Source organism: Vulpes lagopus, chromosome 5, assembly GCF_018345385.1.
Source record: "Vulpes lagopus strain Blue_001 chromosome 5, ASM1834538v1, whole genome shotgun sequence".
Taxonomy (NCBI): domain Eukaryota; kingdom Metazoa; phylum Chordata; class Mammalia; order Carnivora; family Canidae; genus Vulpes; species Vulpes lagopus.
In genome coordinates this window covers 69,023,663-69,051,326 of record NC_054828.1, presented here as the reverse complement: position 1 = coordinate 69,051,326, position 27,664 = coordinate 69,023,663, and the positions used below count along the sequence as shown (strand labels likewise).

At 45.3% G+C, this 27,664-nt stretch overlaps 2 protein-coding genes across 3 annotated transcripts in view; both read right to left on the bottom strand.

Moving 5' to 3' along the window:
* The window catches only part of CS (citrate synthase), a 28,207-nt gene extending 10,134 nt beyond the window's left edge, over positions 1 to 18,073 (bottom strand). Inside the window, exons 1-6 of the mRNA XM_041756185.1 lie at positions 17,857 to 18,073; positions 3,744 to 3,794; positions 3,072 to 3,179; positions 1,408 to 1,473; positions 926 to 1,057; positions 484 to 672 (exon numbers count right to left, since the gene is read on the bottom strand). Coding sequence (XP_041612119.1) covers positions 484 to 672; positions 926 to 1,057; positions 1,408 to 1,473; positions 3,072 to 3,179; positions 3,744 to 3,794; positions 17,857 to 17,898 — 588 coding nt within the window. The 5' untranslated portion in view covers positions 17,899 to 18,073. The remainder of the gene's footprint in view (positions 1 to 483; positions 673 to 925; positions 1,058 to 1,407; positions 1,474 to 3,071; positions 3,180 to 3,743; positions 3,795 to 17,856) is intronic.
* A 6,265-nt stretch (positions 18,074 to 24,338) lies between these two features.
* Positions 24,339 to 27,563, bottom strand: CNPY2 (canopy FGF signaling regulator 2). 2 transcript variants are annotated; one of them, XM_041756188.1, is made up of 6 exons: positions 27,410 to 27,563; positions 26,432 to 26,544; positions 26,164 to 26,279; positions 25,117 to 25,320; positions 24,868 to 24,964; positions 24,339 to 24,501 (listed from the first exon to the last, which is right to left on the bottom strand). In XM_041756188.1, the coding sequence occupies exons 2-6, from the start codon at positions 26,517 to 26,519 to the stop codon at positions 24,458 to 24,460; spliced, it is 549 nt and encodes a 182-aa protein (XP_041612122.1). In that variant the 5' UTR covers positions 26,520 to 26,544; positions 27,410 to 27,563; the 3' UTR covers positions 24,339 to 24,457. The 2 variants fall into 2 exon arrangements, with proteins under 2 accessions (XP_041612122.1, XP_041612121.1); XM_041756187.1 differs by lacking the exon at positions 27,410 to 27,563 and adding an exon at positions 27,074 to 27,377.
* Between the last annotated feature and the right edge of the window lie 101 nt (positions 27,564 to 27,664).

Sequence of the window (27,664 nt, the reverse complement as noted above, 5' to 3'; positions counted from 1 at the left end):
ACTGGCAGATTGGCATTAGTCCTCCTAGCTAGACTGAGAACTGCCTTAGCTGTCATTCACCTAACATCCCAAGATCTTCCTCATTTGAGGACAAGAACAAGAAAAAGGGACATTTGGGGCTAGGGTAGACTACTCTGTGAAATCTTCCTCAGGGATCCTGTAGTTAAGTCACATCTTTTTCAATGTTCCAACAGCCCTGTGTAATATACCCTATTGCAGCAAGATTTACTGAACTGTATTTTTTTTACATGTATCTCACCCTAATCAAACCAATAACCTTGGTGATAGAAAGCATGTTCCATTTATCTATATAATCCCAAGGACCGAAAAAAAAGCAAGCCTAAAATAAAAATTTGTTAAATGAGCTTCTGTCATAACTCAGAGTAGTAATCCTCTTAAAGATTCTACATTCCTTTTTCTTCCTTCACACTCAAGTCCTTTAAATCCCCATCACACATCAATCATTACACCAAAATTTCTTACCTCCCAGTACTTGGTTCGGTTGATACCCTCTGCATATGCTCGGGCAAAGTTACTTTCACTGTTGAGGGCTGTAATGGCTGCACTGAGCTGAGACATAGGGTGTAGATTGGTAGGAAAGTTGTCCAGCATGGTGACCACATGGGAAGGTAGAGCTGCCCTCTTTGCCCACTCTTTTGAGAGCCAAGACACCTGTAGAAAGGCAGACATTGCTCATAACACTAGGCAAGGGAAAAAGAGAAATAAAAAAGACAGTGACATCTAAATAAAGAAAATCCAAGAGAATTCAACTCAGTCCACTTATACTGCAGAACTCTGCTCTGATTCCTTCCACTTACTACACATCCCTACAAACTACCACCCAGAGCCAAATTAGGATTAAGTGCCTGAGATTAGAGAAAGGCAAAGAAGGAGAAAGAGAAGGGCTAATATCCTTCTGCTTTACCTGTTCTTCTGTTGGGATTTGTCCAGTTACCAGCAACCAAAATAAGCCCTCTGGCAGGGGTTCTTCACCGCCTTTAGCCTTAGGCAGCAGTTTCTGGCACTCAGGGATACTGTAGCCTCGGAAACGGATGCCCTTGAGGGAAAAGAGTTAGGAGGTACAAATTTTAAATTTACTAGCCTGGAAGTCACATAATTGACTAGTCTCATTCTTATCAGACCTTTCAACAAGTTAGAATAGAATTTTTAAAGCTTAAAAAAAAATTTTTAAAAGCTTAAATCTTCACATAACTTAATTCTGTTTAGTACTTTTAGTTTTATTAGGTAATATATTGAAAAGGTAGACTTATTTTTCAGTTATCCCACATGTACCTATTTTCCATACACAAAGACAAATGCTTTGTTTTCTTTACCCTCATCAGTCTAATCTATGGTGCGCACAACAGTCAGTAAACTATGATTAGTGTTGACATGAGGGTCTCTTACCTCATCAGGATCAAGAACTGATGTTTCATATACTAATCCCTTCATGCCTCTCATGCCACCGTACATCTAAAGAAAGAGAGGATAGGATGTAACAAGTAGTCAGAATAATTCAGGCTAGTGCTTGTTAGTGTTCTATGGCATCTGAGAAAGGAAATGTACTTCCTGACTTGTAAGACTTCATTCATAGAAAGATTTCTTTTTTTTTTCTTTTTTTTTTTTTCATAGAAAGATTTCTGAGAGGTTTACTTACTATAGAAGCCTGCTAACACTGGAAATGAAAATTTTAAGTTGAAAAATCTGTCTTTATTTATTGTGTCTGCCTCTGCTTCCTTCTCTTCTTGTATTTTATTCTTTATTCTACCCATTCTTACTCCTTCATTCCCACAACCAAAGTCAACAGAATGCGATCTACAACAGGGAAAGGAGATAGAGACCAAAGACTAAACACTGCTGTGGAATTATCATTTGAGCTGCTCAGACTCTTAGAGCTGGGGAAGCCATCCTAGGGTTGTTCTAGACCACCTGCTGGAGCTGATCTAGGTGTATAAATGATCAACACAGCATTAACTCTAACAGAGTCCTGGCCCCAAAAGCTGAGGGGTTGGGAAGAGGAATAGGTACTTCATTCATCTCTCCCATGGGTAAATTAATCTAGGCTCAACTATTAAATTTATTTAAAAATACTGGGGATCCCTGGGTGGCTCAGCAGTCGGGCGCCTGCCTTTGGCCCAGGGCGCGATCCTGGAGTCCTGGGATCGAGTCCCGTGTTGGGCTCCCAGCATGGAGCCTGCTTCTCCCTCCTCCTGTGTCTCTGCCTCTCTCTCTCTATATATATATCTATCATGAATAAATAAATAAATCTTTAAAAAAATAAAAATTAAAACAGTCTAGGGCGCCTGGGTGGCTCAGTCAGTTAAGCATCTGCCTTCAGCTCAGGTTGTGATCCCAGGGTCATGGGATGGAGTCTCACATTGGGCTCCCTGCTCATGAGGAGTCTGTTTCTCCCTCTATCTCTGCCTCCCTTTTTCTCCCTCATAAGTAAATAAATAAATCTTAAAAAAAAAAAAAAAAAAAAAAAGAACAAAAACAAAGAACATTCTAATTTCTAATGAACATCTGAAGCTCCAACTTTTCCATGTATGGGACAGAATGCTTCTGAATAGTCAGTGAAGAGAATTTTTTTTAAAGATTTTATTTATTAAAAAAAAAAAGATTTTATTTATTTATTCATGAAAGACACAGAGAGAGAGGGAGAGACAGAGGCAGAGAGAGAAGCAGGCTCCAGGCAGGGAGCCTGATGCGGGACTCGATCCTGAGACCTTGGGATCACGCCCTGAGCCAGGGGCAGGTACTCAACCGCTGAGCCACCCAGGCGTCCCAAGAGAATGGTATTTTTTTTTTAATTTTTTAATTTTTAATTTTTTATTTTTTATGTATGATAGTCACAGAGAGAGAGAGAGAGAGGCAGAGACACAGGCAGAGGGAGAAGCAGGCTCCATGCACCGGGAGCCCGATGTGGGATTCGATCCCGGGTCTCCAGGATCACGCCCTGGGCCAAAGGCAGGCGCCAAACCGCTGCGCCACCCAGGGATCCCCGAGAATGGTATTTTTGTTGAAGCACATTACAGAGCTACTTTTTCCAGCCAAAGCCCCACAATCTTTACCATGTCCACAGTGATCTGGCCCACTACTGTCTTGCCATGTTGCTGCCTGAAGGTCTTTATTCTGGCCTGCTCCTTCGGTATCAAGTCAGCCAATATGTCTTTCAAATTCTAAAAAGAGACATAGAGAGGTTAGGTGATGGTCAAAATGTTGATTAGATTTTTCCTACAAAGTAGGTATGCTAAGACTGATTTTTAGAATTTGGCTTTCTCTATTTGCTAGAGAAATATGGTCAACTACTCTGTCCAGATGAGGGTAAAAGAATTAGGCAGAGAGGGAAGGGAATGGAGAGTTTATGGGTACAAAGTTTCAATTTGGGAAGATGAAAGAGTTCTAGAGATGATAGTGATGATAGTTGTACAATAATGTGAATGTACTTACTGCCACTAAACTATACACTTAAAAAAGGTTAAAATGGGAAACTTTATGTTATGCATATTTTATTACAATTTAAAAGATAAGGCAAAAATATTTGCTATTCCCATCTCACTACACTCTTGAATAAATTACTTCCTAAAATAATAGTAATATTAACTAATAGTTATAACAACAATAACAAAAGACACCTCTGAGTTACTCAGGATAATGATGAGAAGCTAGGTGGTAACCAACCCTACTCCCCAGCCCATAATCCCAGGGTCAGATTGCCTCAGTTACTCTTTTCCAGTCCTTACCGTAGAGGAGGCACTGGCATGCCGAGCAGCAAGAACAAGACAAGATGCATTCTGCAAAGAAAACACAACACCTTATGCAACAGTTACTCTTTCCTCCTATGTATAACAAGGAGTTATAGTGACTCATCCTCTTTCTCTCCACCTTACTTAGCCTCCGAGGACAGTCTGACATAAAAAGAGCTGTAAAAGGCCCTGAATAGCTTTGAAGGAGTCCCCAATCTGGAGGCAATAGCAGATTTAACTCTGCATCCATAGCTTTAATAGCATTTGCTGTGGAGAGGCTCTTTCCAGTCATCTGGGTTTCATCATGGCGGGCTTTGCTAGGCACTGAAAGGTCAGAGAAGTGGTTGTTAGAGTCAGGCTAACACAATCCAGCTGTCAATAGTTCTGAGTGGCCTCAGAAAAGCAAATGAGGGGACTGACCCTGCTGGTAAGACCTCTCCAGCCTAGGAGAGGCCACAGGCAGAGGCTGCCTTCACCACACTTCTTCAAAGTTCCTGAAAAAAGCTCAGGAAGACAGAATACCTACAATTTAACAACAGACTACTCAATAACAGCACTGGGAAACCAAAAAACTGGAAAACTACCTTCCAAACACCGAGAGAAAAGAATTATTAAGCTAAGGTATATCCAGGTGAGGAAAAAGTCTTAACAAAAGGGGGTGAAATAGAGACCTTTCAGATAAACAAAAGCTGAGTTTGTCACATACCCACCTGTCCTAAAGGAATTCTACAAAGACAAATAACATAGCTCACCTATGTTTTCTATACTTAGAGGTTTCTCCCCACAAAAAGAAAGGCTACTCTCTATGAGAAGATTGCTGAGGTGCAACAGAGTTCAACACTGCCTTTGAAAAAAAACAACCAATTACACTACTAATCAGCTATGAAGTTTGACAAGATTAACTTCTCTGCACAAGATTTTGAAGATAAAATGATAGTCAAAGCCACCTTCGTTTTCCTCATCTATAAAAGTGGTGTTAGGATGCCTGGGTGGCTCAGTGGTTGAGCATCTGCCTTTGGCTCAGGGCGTGATCACCGAGTCCTGAGATCAAGTCCTGCATCAGGCCTGCTTCTCCCTCTGCCTGTGTCTCTGTCTCTCTCTCTCTGTGTCTCTCATGAATAAATAATTAAGATCTTAAAAAAAAAAAAATGGTGTTAAATACCTACCACATATTTCACAGGGCTGTCTTCTGATAATTAAATTACGATGATGTGAAAACACTTGGCAAACTAAAAAGATTACACACACACACACACACACACACACACACACAAACTAATCCAGGAACAAGACCAAACCTTTCCTCATTTTGTCAAAAGGCCAGATAAACCTTTTCTTGTAACTACTGCACTGCTGGCTGATTGCACTGAAAATCATTTGAAGCAATAGTACTGTATAAATTCCAAAACAGGGGCAGCTGGGTGGCTCAGTGGTTGAGCGTCTGCCTTTGGCTCAGGTCATAATCCCAGGATCCTGGGGTCCTGGGATGGAGTCCTGCATAGGGCTCCCTGCAGGGAGCCTGCTTCTCCCTCTGCCTGTGTCTCTGCCTCTCTCTCTCTGTGTCTCTCACGAATAAATAAATAAAATCTCAAAAAATTTAAAAAAATTTCCATGCCTAAGGGGAGAATTCAGAAGGGCTGGAGATGTTTTAGAATTTAGTATCCTTCTTTTTTGGGAGCACCAGGAAGAACTAGAAAGGAAAGAGATCCTTCAGAAAAGGTGTTTTTTTTGTTGTTGTTTTTTAAAGAAGGTGGGGAGGGGGAGGGGGAGGAAAAGGGGGAGAGGGAGAGGGAGTCTTAAGTAGGTTCTCAGAGAAGTGCAGAGCAGCCTAGGGCTTGATCCCTGAGATCTTGACCAGAGCTGAAATCAAGAGTCTGGAGACTGCCTGACTTTCTGTTTCTCCTCTCCTCTGCCCCTCACCCCCTCCCATGTGCACACATGCACACATGCTCTCTAAAATAAATATTTTAAAAATTAAATGATTTATAAAATAAAATAAAAAGACTCAATCCAAAGCTAAATTCAGAGAATACAAGGAAAGCTACTACATTCCCAAAATAAAGGGGGACTGCCTCAGCTTATTAACTCCTTTCATTAACTTTCTAAAGAATCTCTTCTGGCTCAATGGGAACCATTTGGGCAAAAAAGTAGGCAGCACAAACAGGCCTTTAGCCTCTTCACCCTTCATGGGGAAAATGGAAACCTGAACTAGTATCTAAGAAATGATTTTACCTTTTCTTATTAGTTACCACCGAGTTAACAAGAAAACATGCAAATAAATTCTGTTCCTTGCTCCATGGTCCCTAGATCCTGATATAGAATGGCCACCTCCCAGAGACTACATCAGCCCTGCAGCAGACAGACCTTTTAATTATGGGTGGTTGGTTGTTGTGGTTGTTTGGTTTCTAAAAAGGCTAACATAAAAGGCGAACATATCATCTGAGAGGTGTTAAAATCTCTCCATAATGATCTCTTTTCCACTTTTTAATTTTTTTTCCAAAGATTTTATTTATTTATTCATGAGAGACACAGAGAGAAAGAGACACAGGCACAGGCACAGAGAGAAGCAGGCTCCACACAGGGAACCCGATTTGGGACCGGATCCCGGCACTCCAGGATCACACCCTGGGCTGAAGGCAGTGCTAAACTGCTGAGCCACCCGGGCTGCCCTCCACTTTTTAAAAAAAGATTTTTTATTTATCTATTTATGAGAGACAAAGAGACAGGCAAAGACATAGGCAGAGAGAAAGCAGGCTCCGTGCCGGGAGCCCAACTGGGGATCGATCCCGGCACTCCGGGATCACACCTCCATCCAAAGGCAGGCGCTCAACCGCTGAGCCACCCAGGCGTCCATTTTTCCACTTTTAAATCAGTTTTAAGTTTCTATGATTGCAGGGGTGCCCTGCTGGCTCAGTTGGAAGAACATGAGACTCCTGATCTTGGGGTTGTGAGTTCGAGCCCCACATTGGGTGTAGAAATTACTAAAATCTTTTTAAAAAAAGGTTCTAGGGCAGCCGGGGTGGCTCAGTGGTTTAGCGCCGTCTTCAGCCCAGGCCCTGATCCTGGAGTCAGGATGGAGTCCCGTGGCAGGCTCCCTACATGGAGCCTGTTTCTCCTTCTGCCTGTGTCTCTCATAAATAAAATTTTATTTTTTTTTATTTTTATTTTTTTATAAATAAAATTTTATAAATAAATAAATAAATAAATAAATAAATGAATGAATGAATGAATCAGATGGGTCATTACTGCTGCTTCATTACAATCATTTCTCATATCTATCTGTATGAACGCTACTTTAAAACAATGCATTGGGATCCCTGGGTGGCGCAGCGGTTTAGCGCCTGCCTTTGGCCCAGGGTGCGATCCTGGAGACCCGGGGTCGAATCCCACATCGAATCCCACATCGGGCTCCCGGTGCATGGAGCCTGCTTCTCCCTCTGCCTGTGTCTCTGCCTCTCTCTCTCTGTGACTATCATAAATAAATTAAAAAAAAAAAAAAACAAAAAAACAACAATGCATAGAGGGGATCCCTGGGTGGCTCAGCGGTTTAGTGCCTGCCTTCGGTCCAGGGTGTGATCCTGGAGTCCCGGGATCGAGTCCCATGTCGGGCTCCCTGCATGAAGCCTGCTTCTCCCTCTGCCTGTGTCTCTGCCTCTCTCTCTCAGTCTGTGTCTCTCATGAATAAATAAATAAAATATTAAAAAAAATAAATAGGGATCCCTGGGTGGCGCATCGGTTTGGCACCTGCCTTTGGCCCGGGGTGCGATCCTGGGGACCGGGGATCGAGTCCCGCGTCGGGCTCCCGGTGCATGGAGCCTGTTTTTCCCTCTGCCTGTGTCTCTGCCTCTCTCTCTCTGTGTGACTATCATAAATAAATAAAAAATTAAAAATAAAAATAAACAAACAAACAAACAAATAAATAAAACAATGCATAGGAAGAGAAACTTAGAACTACACTGTCACCCCACTTCCAACATCAGCGAAGTCTTCATTACCTTTGTACTAAGCATCTTGCCCTTTCAGGTGAGGAGCTTCAGGAATAACTTAGAGGGTTGATCTCAACTGTCCCTGATCTCCATTAGTAACACTTCTTAGACAGACCTCCAATTTGTAAAGCAATCCTGTTTTGTGGATAGTGTGGATATGCAGCTATAGAATAAAGCTAGTATATTCTGTTTCTACTGCCCTTCTCTGCTGCTTATTACCTGTGACCCCAGCCACGTCATTTAATGGTTCTGTCATTTAATGGTTCTGTGCGTCAGTCTCCTTATCTGTAAAATGGGAACAGTAACAGTACCCACCTTAAAGGACTGCTGTGAGAATTAAGGCAACACTTAAAAAGCACTTAAAACCACGTCTGGCAAATGCTTTGTACTTGTTATATAATAAATACATAAAATTAAACAGTATGGCCATTTTCTCACATCCTCTCTGCAGCTTAAAAGAAAACTAAAGAAATTAGAAGGATTTTAAAGGCAGCAATTCGTTGATATAACCACTCAAAGGCTAGAATAGGAAAAATTCAAGTTAGAACAATTTTACCTAATGAGGTAAAACACAGAGCACACAATTAGCAATGTGGAAAGGAAATCTGGGTTTTAGCCCCAGCTCCATTACTAGACAACAGACAAAACAAAACAACTAACTGCAGTTGACCCTTGGAACATGGGAATTAGGGATGCAGACCCCTCATGCAGTTGAAACTCTGGCTATAACTCTTGATTCCCCCCAAAACTTAACTACTAATAAACTACTATTGGCTGGAAGCTTTAATGAGAACATAAACGGTCTACTAATACCTATCTTATATATTATGTTACATAGTGTATTCTTACAAAAAAAGGTAGAGAAAATGTTAGTAAGAAAGTCCTAAGGAGGGCAGCCCTGGTGGCGCAGCGGTTTAGTGCCGCCTGCAGCCTGGGGTGTGATCCTGGAGACCCGGGATCAAGTCCCACATTTCTCCCTCTGCCTGTGTCTCTGCCTCTCTGCCTGCCTCTCTTTCTGCCTCTGAATAAATTTAAAAAAAAAAAAAAGGTCTCTTGGTAAGAGATCTTATTTCATAAAAAAAAGAAAGAAAGAAAGAAAGAAAGAAAGAAAGAAAGAAAGAAAGAAAGAAAGTCAGTCCTAAGGAAAAAATATATTTGCAGTACTGTACTTTTTTTTTTTTTTTTGTAAAAAATCCACATGTAAGTGGACCAGCAGTTGAAACTATGTTGTTCAAGGGTCAACTGTATTGTTCCCCTTTCCTTCTCCATATTTAGGATAACACTCAAGCTACTTAGCTCAAAGTCTGATAAGTCTAATAAGGACATATGTAAAGTCTAATAAGGACATAGGTAAAGGTACTCAAAAGCCTTGCTATTTAAAATATAACTGCCTAGCCAGCAGCATTAGCATTTCTTGGGGCTTGTCAGAAATGTGGAATCTTGGGCCTCACATCAGACCTACTATATCCAAATCTGCAGTGTAACAAGCTCCCTAGTTGACCCACATGAACGATAAGGGAGAAGCGTAGAATGTAGACCCTGGCATGTACAGCTATTAACGATCAAGTCTTAAATCCAGGTTCTGTCACTATCCTGCTGTGTTACCTTGGCTAACTTCTAAGTCTCAGGTTTCATATTTCTTTTTTTTTTTTTTTTTTTATTTATTTATGATAGTCACAGAGAGAGAGAGAGAGAGAGAGAGGCAGAGACACAGGCAGAGGGAGAAGCAGGCTCCATGCACCGGGAGCCCGATGTGGGATTCGATCCCGGGTCTCCAGGATCGCGCCCTGGGCCAAAGGCAGGCGCCAAACTGCTGCGCCACCCAGGGATCCCCTGGTTTCATATTTCTAAATTGATAATAATAAAGCCAATTTTGGGGTAGATAAGTAGACTGTACAAAATAGTCTGCATGAGGGCAGCCCCAGTGGCGCAGCGGTTTAGCGCCGCCTGCAGCCCAGGGTGTGATCCTGGAGCCCCTGGATCGAGTCCCATATCAGGCTCTCTGCATGGAGCCTGCTTCTCCCTCTGCCTTGTGTCTCTGTGTGTCTCTATGAATAAATAAATAAAATCTTAAAAAAAAAAGTCTGCATGAAAACATCTAAAACAGTGCCTTCTGCATAAGTGAGTTCAATAAATAGGTGTTTCTCAGAAAAAAAGTGTGTTTTTTTTTAAAGATTTTATTTATTCATTCATGAGAGACACAGAGAGAGAGGCAGAGACACAGGCAGAGGGAGAAGCAGGCTCCCTGCAGGGAGCCGGATGTGGGATTTGATCCCAGGACTCCAGGATCATGCCCTGAAGCAAAGAAAGGCACTCAACTGCTGAGCCACCCAGGCTTCCCTCTTCGAAGAGTGTTGGCTATTACCTACCACGTCAAGTGTCTTTACTCTCTCCTGGAATTGGATTCCAGGAAAGAGGTAGTCAAGCCTGAGGAAGGGGTGAATGGATAATTCCCTCTACCTGCAGAATAGGAAATAAAGTCCCAATTTTCTTTTTAAGGGCCTTAGGAGTGTCCCAACCAGGAGGGGAAGAGTCTCAAGGAGAGGAAACAAATCTAACTACCCAGCAGAATAAATGACTAGAAAGGAGAGACTGGAGGACTGTTATACCCAAGGTTACACACCTCATTTCACCTACCTCCTAGCTGCCAAAGAAACCTGCTGAATAGCTTTGTATAGTACATTCAGACTATACTCACTGATGGGACAGGCAGATTACAAATCTCTGAGTCATCCCTGAACTTTCACCTACCAGCTCCTCCCTCTAATTTTTGAGGCGTGGCATCTAGGCTTTTGCCTTCCAGTAGCACGCCACGTGGTGAGTCACCCTACTGGAACAGCAGCTGTCAGGTGAATCAGGGAGTCACGTTATTCAACAGGTCAGCTCCTTCAGGAGCTGCTTCAGGAGAGAGCTGCTTCCAAAGACAAGGGCCTGGCTCACATGTCTGACAACGGATCTGACAACGGATTCGCTGAAGGGTAGGGGGTGGGTGGTTACAATCAGTAAGAGGTTTTTTTAAACCTCAAACGCTGCCACCCCTTGCAAGAACCCTTATAGTGAGTCTGCTATTATTGATGGAAGTGCGCTGTAGCTCTCAACTGTGCTACAATTGAAAAATGTAATTAAAAGAACTTCCACCTTAAAGGGACAAGAGAGGAAAGGGACTTAGTACATGCAGGAAATTCTGCCAAGCACTTGCCTTGCCTATAATACTTAAGGTATTTCTGGAATAGGGTATTGGCCAAATTACCAAAAATCATCTGAAACTACTCCCTCCTCCCTCAAATTCTAGGAACAGCAGAGTCCTATTTGAAAGAGCACTTTATTTATTTTTTTTTTAATTTTTTTTTAAAATTTATTTATGATAGTCACACACAGAGAGAGAGGCAGAGACACAGGCAGAGGGAGAAGCAGGCTTCATGCACCAGGAGCCCGACGTGGGATTCGATCCCGGGTCTCCAGGATCGCGCCCTGGGCCAAAGGCAGGCGCCATACCGCTGCGCCACCCAGGGATCCCCCTCTTATTCCTCTTAACCTACTGTCATCATTGATCCACACTCAGGACCTTTACTCCAAAGGGGAAGGGCCAAATTTTCTTTGATCCTCCATCCTAGGCATATTTAGAACATGCCCTGCAACATATCCAAGAGCTCCAACATTAAAAGCCTGAGAGAGATGCTCCTCATTTTAATAGAGCCCTTGCCCTTCATCAAAAAAAGATCAGAGCTTGCCAAGCCAGCAGAACTGGCTTAGTTGATGAAGCAAACATAATGCACTAATAACTGGTAGGAAAAATCTTGTGCTGCAAAGGCTTCCAATGCAGAAGGAACAACCTGCATTAAAGGAAAAAGAACACGCACAGGACAAAGACTCCTCTCTCCCCAGAACCAGGTCAGAACTAACGCCTTTTAACATCTGTGTTTCACAATGGTGATACTGGAAGTAGGCCTGCACTCCTCGATCAGGCTACTTAATAGCCTGAGCACGGTAATCTTCAGATTTCATACCTTGAACTCCTTCATACTCATGAGTTTCCTTAATAATTCTACCTAATTGTCATTTTCTAACAGACTCTTCCCTAAAGACTCACTCCAAGGGAGACCACCAAAGACCTCAGAAAAGAATCAAGAGCCCTAAATTTTCCTTTCAGTAGAAATCTTTACAGTTCTTTAACAATTATTTTCTGGGGGATCCCTGGGTGGCGCAACGGTTTAGCACCTGCCTTTGGCCCAGGGCGCGATCCTGGGGACCCAGGATGGAATCCCACGTCGGGCTCCCGGTGCATGGAACCTGCTTCTCCCTCTGCCTGTGTCTCTGCCTCTCTCTCTCTCTCTCTCTCTCTGTGACTATCATAAACAAACAAATAAATAAATAAATAAAATTAAAAAAAAAAAACAATTATTTTCTGAATATCTACTTATTCTATACACACTAAGTGTACACAGGTGAGTAAAGCATACAGGATCTGCTGTCCTATTAGCTTTCTGAGAACTAAAAACTGCTCTCACTTCCACTAGGAGTTTAAGATTTTATTTATCCCGGCAGCCCAGGTGGCTCAGCGGTTTAGCGCCGTCTTGAGCCCAGGGCGTGATCCTGGAGACCCGGGATAGAGTCCCATGTCGGGCTCCCTGCATGGAGCCTGTTTCTCCCTCTCTCAGTCTCTCATGAATAAATAAAATCTTTAAAAAAAAAAAAAAAAGATTTTATTTATCCATTCGACAGAGACAGAGAGAGAGAATAAGCAGAAGCAGCAGAGGGAAAAGGAGAAGCAGGCTCCCCGCTGAACAATGAGAAGGACATGAGGCTTGATCCCAGGATCCTGGGATCATGAGCTGAGCCAAAAGCAGATGCTTAACTGAGCCACCCAGATGCCCCCTACTAGGAGTTCTTACAAGTTTTAGTGCCTAACACTTTGGTCCAGAAATTTACAAGAAACTTTTCTGAAGGCATTTGAGAAAAAGGCCTAGAAGACAAACCTAAAGAAAATAGTCAAAAAAGCCCATATACTCAAAAATTTATACATTCAATAAAGTTGCAAATAAAAAGACGTGTATGTAGCTTTACTGGCCCAAAAGAAGGGGACCATCAGGCATCATCAGTCAGAAGCATTAAAAAAAAAATAGAAGTTTCTAGATCCTATCCCACCTTTGCTGAATCAGAATCTGAAGACAGGATTCAAGAATGTGCAACGTGAAGAAGCAACCCAGATGATGATGCCACTGTGAACTTACAGAATTTTCATTTTTTATTTGTTATTTTTTGTTTCTTTTCTTAGAGGGGGTAGGGGTAGAGGAAGATTGAGAGAATCTTAAGCAGGCTCCACGCCCAGCATGGAGCCCAACATAGGTCTTGATCTCAGAGCCCTGAGATCATGATCTGAGCCAAAATCAAGAGTCAGATGCTTAACTGACTGAGCCACTCAGGTGCCCCAAGAACTTTTAAAAGGATAACATGTGGGCAGCCCAGGTGGCTCAGCGGTTTAGCGCCTGCCTTCCACCCAGGGTGTGATCCTGGAGACCCAGGATCCAGTTCCACATCAGGCTCCCTGCAGGGAGCCTTCTTCTCCTTCTGCCTGTGTCTCTGCCTCTCTCTCTGTGTGTGTGTCTCTCATGAATAATTAAATAAAAAAATTTAAAAAAAAATTTTTTAAATTTATTTATGATAGTCACACACACAGAGAGAGAGGCAGAGACACAGGCAGAGGGAGAAGCAGGCTCCATGCATCGGGAGCCCGATGTGGGATTCGATCCCGGGTCTCCAGGATCGCGCCCTGGGCCAAAGGCAGGCGCCAAACCGCTGCACCACCCAGGGATCCCTAAATAAAATATTTCTAAAAATTTGGGCAGCTCCGGGGCACCGGCTGGCTCAGCTGAGCACACCCAACTCTTGATCTCGGGGTCATGAGTTTGAGCCCCCATGTTGGGTGTAGAGATTGCTTAAAAACAAAATCTTAAAAAAAAAAAAAAGATTTTGGGTATTTGAGTCAAAAAATGAAAGACAGTCATATGCTCAGAAAGACCTATTGCTGGGATCCCTGGGTGGCTCAGCAATTTTGCGCTGCCTTCAGCTCAGGGCCTGATACTGGAGACCAGGGATCAAGTCCAGCATGGGGCTCCCTCCAGGGAATCTGCTTCTCCCCTCTGCCTGTGTCTCTGCCTCTCTGTGTCTCTCATGAATAAATAAAATCTTTTTTTTTTTTTTAAAGACCTATTGCTAACTTTGCTTCACTACTGTTTTTTTTTTTTTTTAAGATTTTAATTTATTTGGGATCCCTGGGTAGCGCAGCGGTTTGGCGCCTGCCTTTGGCCCAGGGCGCGATCCTGGAGACCCGGGATCGAGTCCCACGTCGGGCTCCCGGTGCATGGAGCCTGCTTCTCCCTCTTCCTATGTCTCTGCCTCTCTCTCTCTCTCTGTGAGTATCATAAATAAATAAAATTTTTTTTTAAATTTAAAGATTTTAATTTATTCATGAGAGACACACAGAGAGAGAGAGAGAGAGAGAGAGGCAGAGACACAGGCAGAGGGAGAAGTAGGCTCCCTGCAGGGATCCCTGATCTCCAGGATTAGGCCCTGAGCTGAAGGCCGTGCTAAACTGCTGAGCCACCTGGGCCGCCCTTCACTACTGTTTTAAATTTCATGCCCTACTCAACTCTATCACATAAAGCACTGAAGGGCAAAAAGAATTACTATGTAGCTTTAGAGAGATCCAACACATCTGGCTTCCTGCCTTCTGCCCACTTGGATTCTAAGAAACAAGAATGCCAGCCTTCACCTTTCTAATGATCTACTTTAGCAGTGCTTCCCCACCCCCATGTATTCATCTGTTAACAATCTAAAGGCCACTGGGGGGCACCTACCTGGGTGGCTCAGTGGTTGAACATCTATCTACCTTCCCGGATCGAGTCCCATTATCAGGCTCCCCATGGGAGCCTGCTTCTCCCTCTCCCTATCTCTGCCTCTCTCATGAATAAATAAAAATAAAATCTTAAAAAAGGCCACTAGGATGGACAGATGCAGTTATCCCACCAGTAGCACATGAGGAGGATTTACTCTCCATTTTTCATCTTCAGCCCAACTAGCAAGCATCAAGGAACTGACATCCCTTTGAGTAGGCTGATAATCAAAGTGAAGGCACATAGATTTGGGCGCTTGCCTTTAAAAGTTCTAGGCTGTACAGAGTGCCTGGCTGGCTCAGTTGAAAGAGCATGTGACTCTTAATCTTGAGGTCGTGGGTTCAAGCCCCATGTTGGGTGTAGAGATTACTTAAATAAATAAACTTAAAACATTTAAAAAAAAAGATTTATTTATTTATTTATTTATTTATTTATTTATTTATTTATTTATTTATGTTTATGATAGACAGAGAGAGAGAGAGAGGCAGAGACACAGGAAAAGGGAGAAGCAGGCTCCCTTCATGCCGGGAGCCTGATGTGGTACTCGATCCCCGGACTCCAGGATTGTACCATGGGCCAAAGGCAGGTGCCAAACTGCTGAGCCACCCGGGGATCCCCAACTTAAAACATTAAAAAAAAATAAAATAAAAGTTCTGAACTGAGACCTAGCTAATATTTCACAGAAAAAACTTTTGTTGAACCCGATTTCTGACTAGGATTAATACAAAACACGTTCAGTGATGTAGGTCTACTGTAAAGGAATTATAAGTATTAAATACATGTCTTGAAAAAGTCTAGAGGGACGCCTGGGTGGTTCAGCAGTTGAATATCTGCTTTTGGCTCAGGGTGTGATCCCGGGGTCCCGGGATCGAGTCCTGCATCAGGCTTCGTGCATGGAGCCTGCTTCTCCCTCTGCCTGTCTCTGCCTCTCTCTCTCTCTCTGTCTCTCATGAATAAATAAATAAACTCTTAAAAAAAAAAAGTGTAGAAATACTTAACACTTTTGGCTTGATTTTCTCAAAGTCATTGAACATCTTGGCTTAGAGGAGCAGTGCTCAATGGTACAAGAAATAATTATGATTTGTTAAGTCACAATAGTGTTAAAAGAGAGAACAGAAATAAATCAGTGGCCATACTCTAACTCCCGACCCAAATCCAAACTCAGATCACATGTGAAAAAATAATACATCACAAAGATAAGGCATCCACAGCTAATACTAAGACCACCATTTAGTAGAAATTCATTTGGGTAAACAAGAAGTCCAATAATCTGAATTAGTATCTCTTTCCAACTCAGGTGTTCATTAAATTACCTGAAAGTGGATAGAGTGGAACAATGTAACAATGACTGGCATTTGTGTCACTTAGCAAGGTTAAAAAAAATCTCTTCTCAGAAAAGTGAAACTACATCTGACCTTGAGAATCAAAGTGGTAGGGGTCAGTGTTCCCAGATCAGGAAATGAATTCTCTTTGCTTTCCAAAGCCTACCTAGCAGCAAAAGTAAAATCAGTTAAGCTTTAGGCTATCTGAATATTCAAGGCAGGTGCTAGCAATGCTACAAACTGAACAGGCTTCCTGCTATCTTGGTTATTCTAGTTAGATCTCAGGAAATTTCCACTCGAGTTTTTTTGGGCTTTGCTAGTTTTTAAGGATCAAAAGCTTTCAAATGGCTTCCAATTTACAGGTTTCTGGGGTCCTCAGGATCATTTCTACCAGTAAAGTCAACAAAACAAAACAATACTGATTCTACAATTATGTAGCACTATCATCCCAAAAGCTTCCTGGGCTTCCCCAGAGGCTTAAAAAAACAAAATGAATTCAAAAGGTAAATTCTAAAGGCTTTTAAAAATCACTGAAGGATTAAATGATCTGGTCTGGGTTAGGAGCTCTGGAATGAGCTAATTATGGTGTCGTGTCCCCTATTCTGCCAAAACACTATCTAGAACTCGCCTCATTTCCCAAGGGGCCTTCCTTATCCTGTTCCCTGGCAGCAGCAGAAGCAACAGTCAAGTAAGACAAGTGTCTCCCAAACGATCAGCCTCCACCTGCTGCTGGGCACCCGGAAGAACCTCCATGCTAGATTCTACAGGCTTCACCTCATCTGCCAGCCATGCAAGCTAACACACAGCACGCCAATGCCATCCTAAGACTTTCCTTTCCTCCAGGTGCTGGCAGCTTTAATCTGCAGGAGAAAGTGTAAATTCTCTGCAGAAGTCAAGGTCACTTGTGGGACTGTCCCTGCCTGGATTAGAGGGCTGGGACTCTCTCCTCAAAACAGCAGTTTCTCTATTTAAAGGGTTAAGTGACCCAGGCACCAAAGCCCTGGCCATTTGAAATTGAAAGCACCATTACCTGCAACAAGATTCCTATGATCCAAAGGCAAGAACATTCAAGTAAATGAGGGCCTCCAAGAACGAGAGAGCTCTCTCCGGTAGACTTCAAAGCAATAGCTAAGCCTGAGTGAGCAAGGAGTAGGACCGGTCATGTGACTTTGGCAGCACTATCTCCAGTCCAGTATCTTCACTTTCTGGCCTGCCTTTTGGAGGAACAATCTTTCTGGTTCTTTCTGCAATCATTATGTGATAATTATGCAGAAGGTCTTACAGAAGGGCTCCACCCCACCCAGGCTCCTCCTATACGAAGAGTAAGTGCAAGAGTCCCAAGGACAAAGAGGACCCAGTCCCACTCCACCAGCAGAACTGCTAAGGCTCGGTCACTAAAAGCTTCAAAAATTGGGTCGGAGAAACAGTAAGAGGCAGTTTGGGAGCCGACAAGGCCCTCCCCGCAAAGCAGAAGCCGAAGCCGGCCACGGCGCAGCTCACCAGGGGCAGTGCCCGGAGCCGGCCGCGGCCGCCTCTCCTACCCCCGCACCCCTCTCCCCAACGGGCCCTTCCCCTAAGTCCGGAGACACACGACACCGAGGCTCTCCAGCGGCACCTCCTTTCCGGGGCTCCCCCGTCCTGGCCGAGCCGGGTGACAGCAGCGTCCGGGCTCTCCGCCCGCCCAAGACCGCAGGCCGGAGCGCGCAGCGCCCTCTTCACCCCCGGGGGCAGAAGGCCAGCGGAGCACATGGCCTGGGAGTGCCACCGAGGGCTGGCGGCCAGCCAGGCGCAGGGCCCCTTTAAGGCGCGCAGGGGTGTGAGGTGGAGGGGAGGGGACCCCGGCGCCCGAGAGCCTGCAGTCGCCTCAGCCCCACCCTGGGGCCGCGCGCTCCCTCCCGGAGTTGCTCACCTTGGCTCCGAAGAGCCGGGCGGCCGCAGTGAGTAGAGCCATGACGGGCGAACGCGGGCTTCCGGCGGGGAGGCAGGACCGGGAGAGCTGCGGCCGGGGGAGCCGCCGCCGCTGCACCGAGGGCCGCGCCGACGGGCCGACAAGGTTGAAAGGAGGCGGCTGAGGGAAAGGGGAGACGAGCCGGCGGCGGCGCCCAGCCCGGGGTCCTCGGTGAGGCCCCGCCCCCCGCCCCGACTCGCTCCCGCCCCTCCCAGGGGACTCGCTTCGGGCCCGACCATTGGCCCGGCGTCCGCGGGGGCGGGACCTGAGCCGCTGACAGCGGGCGCGGCGGGCAGGATTGGACCGCCGGGTTGGGCCGGGAGGGGGGCGCGGAGGTGCCTAAGTATGTGCCTGCTAACTCCGTTAACTTCCTCCTCGGCTTCCCTTCTCGCCCTCAGCTGCTCGGGGTTAGCTCTGAGGGGAGTGTGGGAGGAGGGCTCCGACCGAGGACTCCGACCTCAGAGGGCCTCGGAAGCCGGTCCCATCCTGCACCGTCGCGGCCACTGACCACTGCCTGCCCCTCCTACCAGCTGGCGGTCTTTCCTGAGGAATGTCTTTGGTCAGTGACTTAATGGCCTTAGAGGTGACGTCATGTGGACAGGCTATGATGCCAGCGCTGCTGCCTGGCGATCCTTTGAGGTCAGCCGAGGCCACGGTATTATTATAGATAAAGAGACCCCCAATACATGGGGAAGGAAGGCAAAGGCGGGAGGCTGGTATCCAGTGCTCTTTACGGGCCGTCAGCCCTGCGTCCAGTGCGGGGAAATCGAAGTCTTACAGATGCCCCTTAATATGAAGGCTTCCGAGGCCGCCTACCTGGCTCAGCCGGTGGAGCATACCACTTTTTTTAATTTTTTTTATTATTATTTATTTATGATAGTCATACAGAGAGAGAGAGAGAGAGAGAGGCAGAGACACAGGCAGAGGGAGAAGCAGGCTCCATGCACCGGGAGCCTGACGTGGGATTCGATCCCGGGTCTCCAGGATCGCGCCCTGGGCCAAAGGCAGGCGCCAAACCGCTGCGCCACCCAGGGATCCCGGAGCATACCACTCTTGATATCGTTGTAGGCTGGAGCCCCACCTTGGGTGTAGAGATTACTTAAAAAAAAAAAAAAAAATCTTAAAAAGAAAAATGAAGGTTTTCCAGCACAGGCCAGAACCTCTGGGTCTCAGCCACTCTAGTCACATAACCCCATGCAGCCAGTTCACCCCACATCTAGCCAGTCATAAGGGCAAAAGCTGCAGACCAGCCCCACATCCAAAATCAGGCATTAAGCACCCTCTCCTTTTGTCACATCACTCCCATGGGGCTTCTGGACCCCTGCTCCTACTTGGCTGTCTTCTGTACACTCTTATCCTATGCTTGCCAGAGATTAAATGAACCACAGTACTAAAGTGATCTTTCATATCACTCTTGACTAACTTCTCTAGAAAGACAAGACCTCAGGACCTTTGCACCCCCTAATAGTATCATTGTCATTGACCTAGGGGCAGGGTGAAACTGGCCCAAGGACCAGGGCACCTTATCTACAAACCCCAAGCCCCAAATAAACAGTCCTTTTATCTCTTCACAGAGCAGTAACAAGATTCAGAAGTCTCAGTACCACCTAAACCAGGTTTAGATAGACCTTTTTTTTTTTTAAATATTTTATTTATTCATGAGAGAGACACACACAGAGAGAGGGTGAGAGAGGGAGAAAGAGAGAGGCAGACACAAGCAGAGGGAGAAGGAGACTCCATGCAGGGAGCCTGACATGCGCCTAGACCCCGTGTCTCCAGGATCACACCCCCAGGGCTGAAGGCCGAGCTAAACCGCTGAGCCACCAGGGCTGCCCTTAGATAGACCTCTTTTATAAAGAACCTGGTTTATAGCTTGAGGGGGAAAGAGAAAGAAAACCACTATTTCTCTTCCCAAGTTACCTTGTACTTAGTTTCAGACCTACCAAGCAATACTCCTCTGATTTAGGGTTCAGATAGGTAGGACTTAGGAAGGAACTTCATAAAGAAAAGCCAGGTAGAGCCCCAAAGGAACATTGACCTCAACTACCTTCTCGGTGACTTCAAAGTTCCGCTTATCAATATTTGCTCCCAATTTAGTATCTTACAGATTATTTCCTCCTAACCCTAGAATAGTCTGACCTGGTTTCTGCTCTCTAGTTAATTATCCACAGACACCAACCAGCTGACCAGGGGCCTGAACTCCAGTGCCCGCAAGACAGGAGGCATTTTCAGGATGAGTCTACCAAAGGGATATTAACTATTATTATTAAAATGTTTTTATTTATTTTTTAAAAAAGTATTTATTTATTCATGAGAGACACACAGAGAGGCAGAGACACAGGCAGAGGGAGAAGCAGGCTCCATGCAAGGAGCCCAATGCGGGACTTAATCCTGGGACTCCAAGATCACAACCTCAGCTGAAGGCAGATGCTCAACCGCTGAGCCACTCAGGCATCCCAAAATTTTATTTAAGTAATCTCTGCACCCAATGCGGGACTCAAACTCACAACCATGATATCAAGAATTGCATGCTTTACCTTCTGAGCCAGCCAGGTGCCCCCCGCTCAAAGAGATAAATCAGAGTGGCCATAAGGGTAACCTACTTTGGAGCTCTAATGATTGGAGGGAAGGTGAGAAACAGCAGTGCTTTTGACACCGTGTCCTAGAGACTAGTGTTATGAAGGCTTTATGGGCTTGTTTTGAAGTTGTTTAGTCTTGACGTCAACTACTATAAAGCCAGTGGGAAAGCCCAGGGATCAGAAGGACTAAATGTTACCTCCCAGAAGCTAACTTAGAATCTCTTTCTAAATGTGAATGGGACCTGGGGAAGAGAGAAGAAAGGGAGGACTGCTATGAATAAAGCAACCAAATGAGCATTAGGTCCAAATACAACTAAGTGCCTGAGGAGAGGGGGCAATGGAGAGAAGGCGGACAATTGAGGTCATATTGACCTTGCAAGGTCCTCTTTAAAATGAAGAGGCAATGGTGCCCCCTGGTGGCTATGGGTAAGCTGGGGGCGGGGGGGAATGCAATCCAAACTTCAACTTAAACTGCCTATATCAGTAATAGCTAAAATTTATACTTACAGGGATGCCCAGGTGACTCAGCAGTTGAGCATCTGCCTTTGGCTCAGGGCCTGATCCCAGAGTCCTGGGATTGAGTCCCACATCGGGCTCCCCAAATGGAGCCTGCTTCTCCCTTTGCCTGTCTCTGCCTCTCATGAGTAAATAAAATCTTTAAAAAAATGTATACTTACAATTTTCAGGTACTATATAAATATGGTACACCCATTATCTTAAAATTAATCCTCACAACAAGTCTAAGGGATGTAGGTAATAGTACCTTTACAGAGGAGGAAACCAAGGTTTAAAGTATCCAGCTAAGGATTATAGTTCATAATTGGCCAGAAGCTGTATCTTAACTACTAAGCTGTATTGTTTTTATGGTGATGAATGTGAATTATCAGCTGCAACTCAGGATGGGGACTTCTGAGTCATTGTTAACTGCCTCCTGGGCACATCACCTCAATGTGTTCTATATTTTTAAATATTTTATAAAATAAAAACTATAGTCTTACTCATCTGTAAAACCTTTGTACATCCATACCTGAAATAAAGGTAGGAGAGACGAACATTTAGCACCTAAAGTGACCAAGGAGTAGGATAGATTTCTTCAATGAATAATCTGTCTGGAGAGATAGCTGAAAGTTGGATAGAATGCCTTTTCACTATTGATTATTAGAGTCAGAGGGCATGTGTCCAAACTTAGAGGTAGTTTTCAAACAAAAGTACTAGTGTACACAGCCACTGGGGACTACATGGAGAATCCACTACAGGGAATGAGATATAGCAGAAAAACCACTGGCCTAGGGATAAGATGATCACTAAGTCTTGGCTCATGGAAGTCTTGACTCCCCATGACACAACCTCTTTGAACTTAGTTTCTTCATCTGTAAAATGGGAATAACATCTACTTAGAACTGTAAAGATTAAATAAAGTATATGTGCTTGTTATGAATATTCACCATATACTAGTTCCTTTGCCCTTCCTAGTCATCCCTGTCCTATATTTAAAGGACTCTTATCACTGCTCTTAATCCTCTTTAAAAACAGAATAAAAACTCTCTAAAACTTATTTTTATTTTTTGTTAAAGATTTTATTTGAAAGAGTAAGCAAGAGAGAGAGAAGCAGGCTCCTCGTTGTGCAGGAAGCCCAATGCAGGGCTTGACCCAGGACCCTGGGATCATGACCTGAGCCGAAGGTAGATGCTCAACTAAGCCACGCAGGTGCCCCTAAAACTTATTTTTAAAGGACTAGATTTTCACATAATAAATTTTCTTAGTCACATCCAGATCTCATTGAATACTGTCTTTGAGAATGTTTAAGTTCTAACATTTTGATAAACTCATTTAGAAGACACCTAAAGCTTAAGGTGTAACCAGATATGTGAAGTTACTATTTGATCTGCCAAATACTGGGCTAGAATAATTTGTTGTAGGGAGCCTCCAGAAGGGTTCAGATAAATTCATGAATTCCTGTGGTAACCTGTGATATGAATAAAGAGATGTGCAAACTTTATCCTCCTAACCTTCTGAAGATCAAGTCAAGGAAGATAATGTCCACTCTTTCCTATGTAGGACACACCCCTGTGTAGCAATGGCAACACTCTGGGCTGGAGAGTTAACTGCTGACCTTGACAGGCTAGGGGAACATCAAAAGTAACTTATTACCAACTAACAGTATTTTATTAGAATTTGTAACTAATTTTCTTTCTTGTACATTAAAACAATTTCAAGTTCCCTATAAGAGTACTCTCACACTTCTGATAAGCTCTCTGATGGAAGAGTAAGTTTTTGGACACAAGGCAATGGACAGAATCCTGGGTAATACTCACAGGGGTATGAAGCATGTGAACATTATTCATGTGCATCACAGAAGAAAAAAAAATGATTAGTAACAGCTGGTATGGAAAATGGACTTGACAGGATACAGCATTTCCTATGTCTGATGAGAAAAGAAGGAATTAATACGGGGATCCCTGGGTGGCTCAATGGTTTGGCGCCTGCCCCTTTTGCCCCCTGGAGTCCCAGGATCGAGTCCCACATCAGGCTCCCTGCATGGAGCCTGCTTCTCCTTCTGCCTGTGTCTCTGCCTCTCTCTCTCTCTGTCTCTCATGAATAAATAAAATCTTTAAAAAAAAACAACAAAAAAAAAGGGAATTAATACTAGATCCTGAGTTTAGCTGTCAACTAATATCAGGATGCTTGCTCCAAACTAGTGCTTCTGTTAGATTTCACAGGGACTTATGGTACAAGAAAGCTTCACTAAACCCAATCACTTTGTGTGCCAGGCTTAGTGCAAGGTATTATTAAGAGAAAAAAAGAAAATAGAAGCTACTTTATAGCTATCTTAGATCAGACTGACACTTGGGAACTTTAACTTATTGATCCAATTTTGGCACTACAGAACTTCAGGACCTGTGGTATCCCTGGAACTCAGTTTTTTCATCTATAAAATGGGCAGAGGTGAATGAGATGACCTCCAAGGTCCCTTTAGATTAGATTCAAAATGTTTAATTTTAAAAGTCTTTAAAATGTTTATTCAGGTGTTCTCTCCCTGAGGCATTCTGGGATAGAAATGTTCCATTCCAAAAAATAAATAAATAAATAAATAAATAAAAGAAAAGAAATGTTCCATTCCAAACCCCGAGACAGACACACCTCTCAGGATCAGGGTGTTTAAGAAGCTCCTCAAAGAAGGTATCCTTTAGGTTTTCATCCTTTTGCCCCAGCACAGAATCTCCACACATACAAAGTGGGGACAGACTTACAGTCCAGAGCGATAGATGGAGATGATAAAGTATATAAAGGTATACTTTAGTGTTGCAGTTGGCATCAAATCTAAAAGCTTAGGCCAGCAAGCAAGGGGCTTCATTAAATAGCCCTCATCTCTCCCTATCTGATAAAGCCCTTACTTTTCAGATGAGTTGATCATATCCATTTCCCCTTTCTGTGTGCTATTGCTGATCCCTCCATCTGGAAGAGCAGGAAGGGAAGAATAATGCATGTCTATTATTTCTTTCAAGATCAAGCTCTGTCTTACTTTATGCTTCATCAGTATAAATACAAGAAATTTCTAGAATCCCGTACTACCATATACTTACCTATGTTCCCTTGCTTATTCACAGAAGTTCCTCTTCTCTCCACAATTATACTCTAAACACATGGTATTGAGTAAGCACTGATAAATGCTTATCTAGTTTGTGAGTCCAGCAGGAATCTCAGATGGCAAAAGAATGAAAGCCTCATCAGACTCCTCCTACCTTCATGCTACACCACTTCCAAAGCTCTTCCCTCCCTTTCCTTTCCTATCTGGAATCCCCTATCTTCAAAGCCTACTTGTAAGGGTTGATTCTGGGCATGAAAAGACAACACAGTTCATACTTTGGGTTTCACAATTTTTCAGTTCATTTCAGTAAAAACATAATATAAAAGGCATTGCCACCCTCTTCCCCTCCTGGGGGTGATCCATCAAGCCTGCCAGTCTGGGCCGCTCCAGTGGTTCATAGCTCATCATGCGATATGTGCAGGGCATGGTCACATAGATCTGCAAATAGCACATAACAGTTTGAAGGAAAATGCCACTCTCATACCCATATGTGCCACTATCAAGAAAATACCCAACACCAAACAGGCACACACCAACCACCATTTTCCAGAGCAAATCCTGTTAAATGACAAAACATTCCCCCTGTCCTTTCATCTGTATCTCGGATGAGGGAGCCACAAATTCTGAATGCTGATAAGATCATGGAGAGGAACAACCCTAGTCCCTAAGTCACAGGTAATGGAAAGCAACTCTTGACCTAATATCAGAGGATAGGAGGTGGGGTAGGAGGTAGAGGAACATGCTAGAGAATGTGCCAAATTCCAAAGGACTGTGAGGACAGGCAGTAAAGCGGGAGTTGTTTACCTGTTCGCTTACTACAAAGTTTGTCTTTAACATTGTCAGCCTCTCGGGAAAAGAATTCAATGAGTTCATCCTCATATTCCTCCACAATGCTCTCACACTGTCAACCCAAGGGAGAAATGAGTGAGAGAGGGCAGCAAGAAGCCTTTTGCCTCCACCTCCAGAGAGGAGGAGGATTTTAGCACAACTTACCATTAGGCTCTCCAATAACTCCCAATCTTCAAACACCAGCTACCCACTCCCAAAGCTCACCGCAAACTTGAGAGTGCCACTGATGTCTGAATCAATTCGGATGCCCTGTAGGTCCAGTTCACTGGATTCTCCATTCCGGCCCACTACACGTACGTAGTTCTTGCGGTGCGTGGAGGGGTCAATCTGTTCCCCATACTCCTTCATCCGGTCACATACCTCCTCTAGCAGCTCTGTGAGGTGGGCCTCTGAGCGAGCATAAGGCACCTAGAAATGTCCTCAGCCTTGGGTCACATTCTTCTACGTCTGTACATCAGTAATTTACATCCTTACTTTTCCTTCCAAATCTAGTTCAACCAACCTATTCTAAAAAGCCTTCCCTAATTAAAAACAATACAGTTTATTGTATAGTTCCTAAGTGCTTTCAAATATATAATCTTATTTTACCTCACTATACAATCCCAAGAAATAAAACAAGTGCCCTCGGCTACAAATTCTAGATAAACAGAGACCTCTTTGCTTAATCCTAGTCAACTATGTGTCCTTTCCCCTTGAATTTCCTTAATTCTTTTGGGTGTAAGCTAATGCTTTTCTTTCTTTGTATTAAATAATACTAATATCTGTCCTCAATAGGAGCATTAGTCAGATAATGTAAGCTTTGAGGATAACAATTATTAAAGCATCTCACAAACATCATAGCCTTAACTTTTCTTTACAGGCGCTCACTAGATACAGCTTTGTATATTTGCTATGTTTTCCACTAAAACATAAATTTCCTAAATACAAGGATAAGACCTCCTTTTTTCTTTTTTTGAATGAATGTTTGTATATATACGAATTGTGCCGTAAAAACTGAGTGACATTAATTAAGGATGTGGAGAAGGGGGTTGATTAGGGTCTGCTAACCACTACAGCATGAAACAAAGTATTAAGGTTTGGAGCCAGGAAGCAAGCACATAGAGTATAAGCCTCTAACCTCTTACAAACGAGACAGCCCTCTCTGGGTCAATGTTTTCTTCACTTCTATTAAACCAAGGTCCTTCTTAATTAGTTGACTTCTCATTCAAAGTCAGAGTGAGCTACTTTATTTGGGGGAGCAGTAACAGTTACCTCCACCACTGACTGGCTGCCATCTGGATTGATTCGGAAAGAGCCCATCTGAATGGTCTTCTTGGGATCCACCTGGGCAATTTCCCACTCTAGTTCATCCACCAGAGCCCTGCAAGCTGGTGTGAGGGGAGGGAAAGGAGGAGGGAGGAGGGGAGAAAGGAATCACCCAGGGATTTCCATTTATCCTTCTCCCAGACCCTGGATCTCATGCTCTCCCAAGGCTCTGTCTTCCCACCCTCCTTCTCAGTTATTCTCTTTGTGCCCTTACCTCCACAGTGTAGATCCTGGCTCCTCCGAGCCCAGGCAGTTCCCAGCAGGGCCCCCAGAAGCAGGGCCAGACAACCCCAGCCTTTCATCTTTAGCGTGATGGGGTGGCTCCACCTGGGTTTGGGTTGGAATAAAACAGAGGTGTGAGCAGCCGGCTCCATTCCCAACCCCCGCAATCCCTCATCCCGAGGCCTACAAAGGCCGCACTGTGACTCTGGCTCTCCTTTTCAGGAAATGGCCAGGACACAAAGGGGCTCCTGTGTGCCCAGTGCTAGAGGGCTCGGCCTCCCCCTCCAAACTCGGGGCTCAGCCTCAGACACTGCGGCGACAGGTGAGGCCCCACGTGTCGGTCCTTCAGCTTCGGCCGCGGGGGCTCCCAGGGTGACGGGGCAGCTGCGGAGCGGCGGCGGGCGAGGAGCGGGGCGGCCGACTGCGGCCGGGAAGCGGCGCGGCGTCGGGCGGGAGACGAGCGCTCGGCGACCGGCCTACGTGCAGCCAGCAGCGTGGATTCCCATTCCCGCGCCCGCGCCCGCGCCCGCGCCCGCCGCCTACTCCCGCGCGCACCAGCCCCCTTCTCGGGACGCCGCCTCTGCCCTCGCTCCGGGCCACCCCCGACTCTCGGTGCCGCTCGCAGCCGTCCCACCTCTGCTCCCGGGGCCGCCGCCGTGGCCCAGGCGCTCCGGACGGCCGCACTCGCCCTTCGGCGCCGGCCCCAGCACCTGGCGGCTGGGGAGCGGGCTGCCCAGGCTTCCCCGGGGCGCGCCGGCTCTTCCCAGGCACGTCCGCCCCGGCGACTGCCGGCCCCGGCTCCCCGCGCTCTAAGCCGGCGCCCAAGAGGGGTCCGGGGCGCGGCGGCGCGAGCCCCACACCGGGGACCGACCCCACACCCGCCCCTCCAAACTCTCGCGCGAACAGGCAGCTCCGGAGCGCCTTCCCGGCAGCGAGGACCCCGGGGGCTCGCAGAAGGACCCAGACTTGCGTGGCGAGCAGCTCCACGTGACCACCAGGGGTCAGCCGAAGAATAGGAGTGGCCGGAGCACGGCCGGAGCGCGGCGTGGCGTCGGCAGGCGCAGGGCCGCGCGCCGGGCCAGGTGGCTCAGGACCTTCCCCGAGAGGTGCGCGGCCGGCGGGCGACCGCCCTCGTTTCAGGTCCGCAGACTACATCTCCCAGGAAGCACTGCTGCAGCACGGATCCGTAGTACCAGCGGGGCTTAAGATAGCCCGAAACCTGTAG

Excerpts from the sequence above, each read along its gene's own strand:
- CNPY2 (XM_041756188.1), bottom strand. The coding sequence starts at position 26,519 with ATGAAAGGCTGGGGTTGTCTGGCCCTGCTTCTGGGGGCCCTGCTGGGA. Across the intron at positions 26,280-26,431 it reads CCAGGATCTACACTGTGGAG|CTTGCAGGGCTCTGGTGGAT; the intron begins GTAAGGGCACAA and ends CCCTCACACCAG. Across the intron at positions 24,502-24,867 it reads ACTTTGTAGTAAGCGAACAG|ATCTATGTGACCATGCCCTG; the intron begins GTAAACAACTCC and ends TGCTATTTGCAG.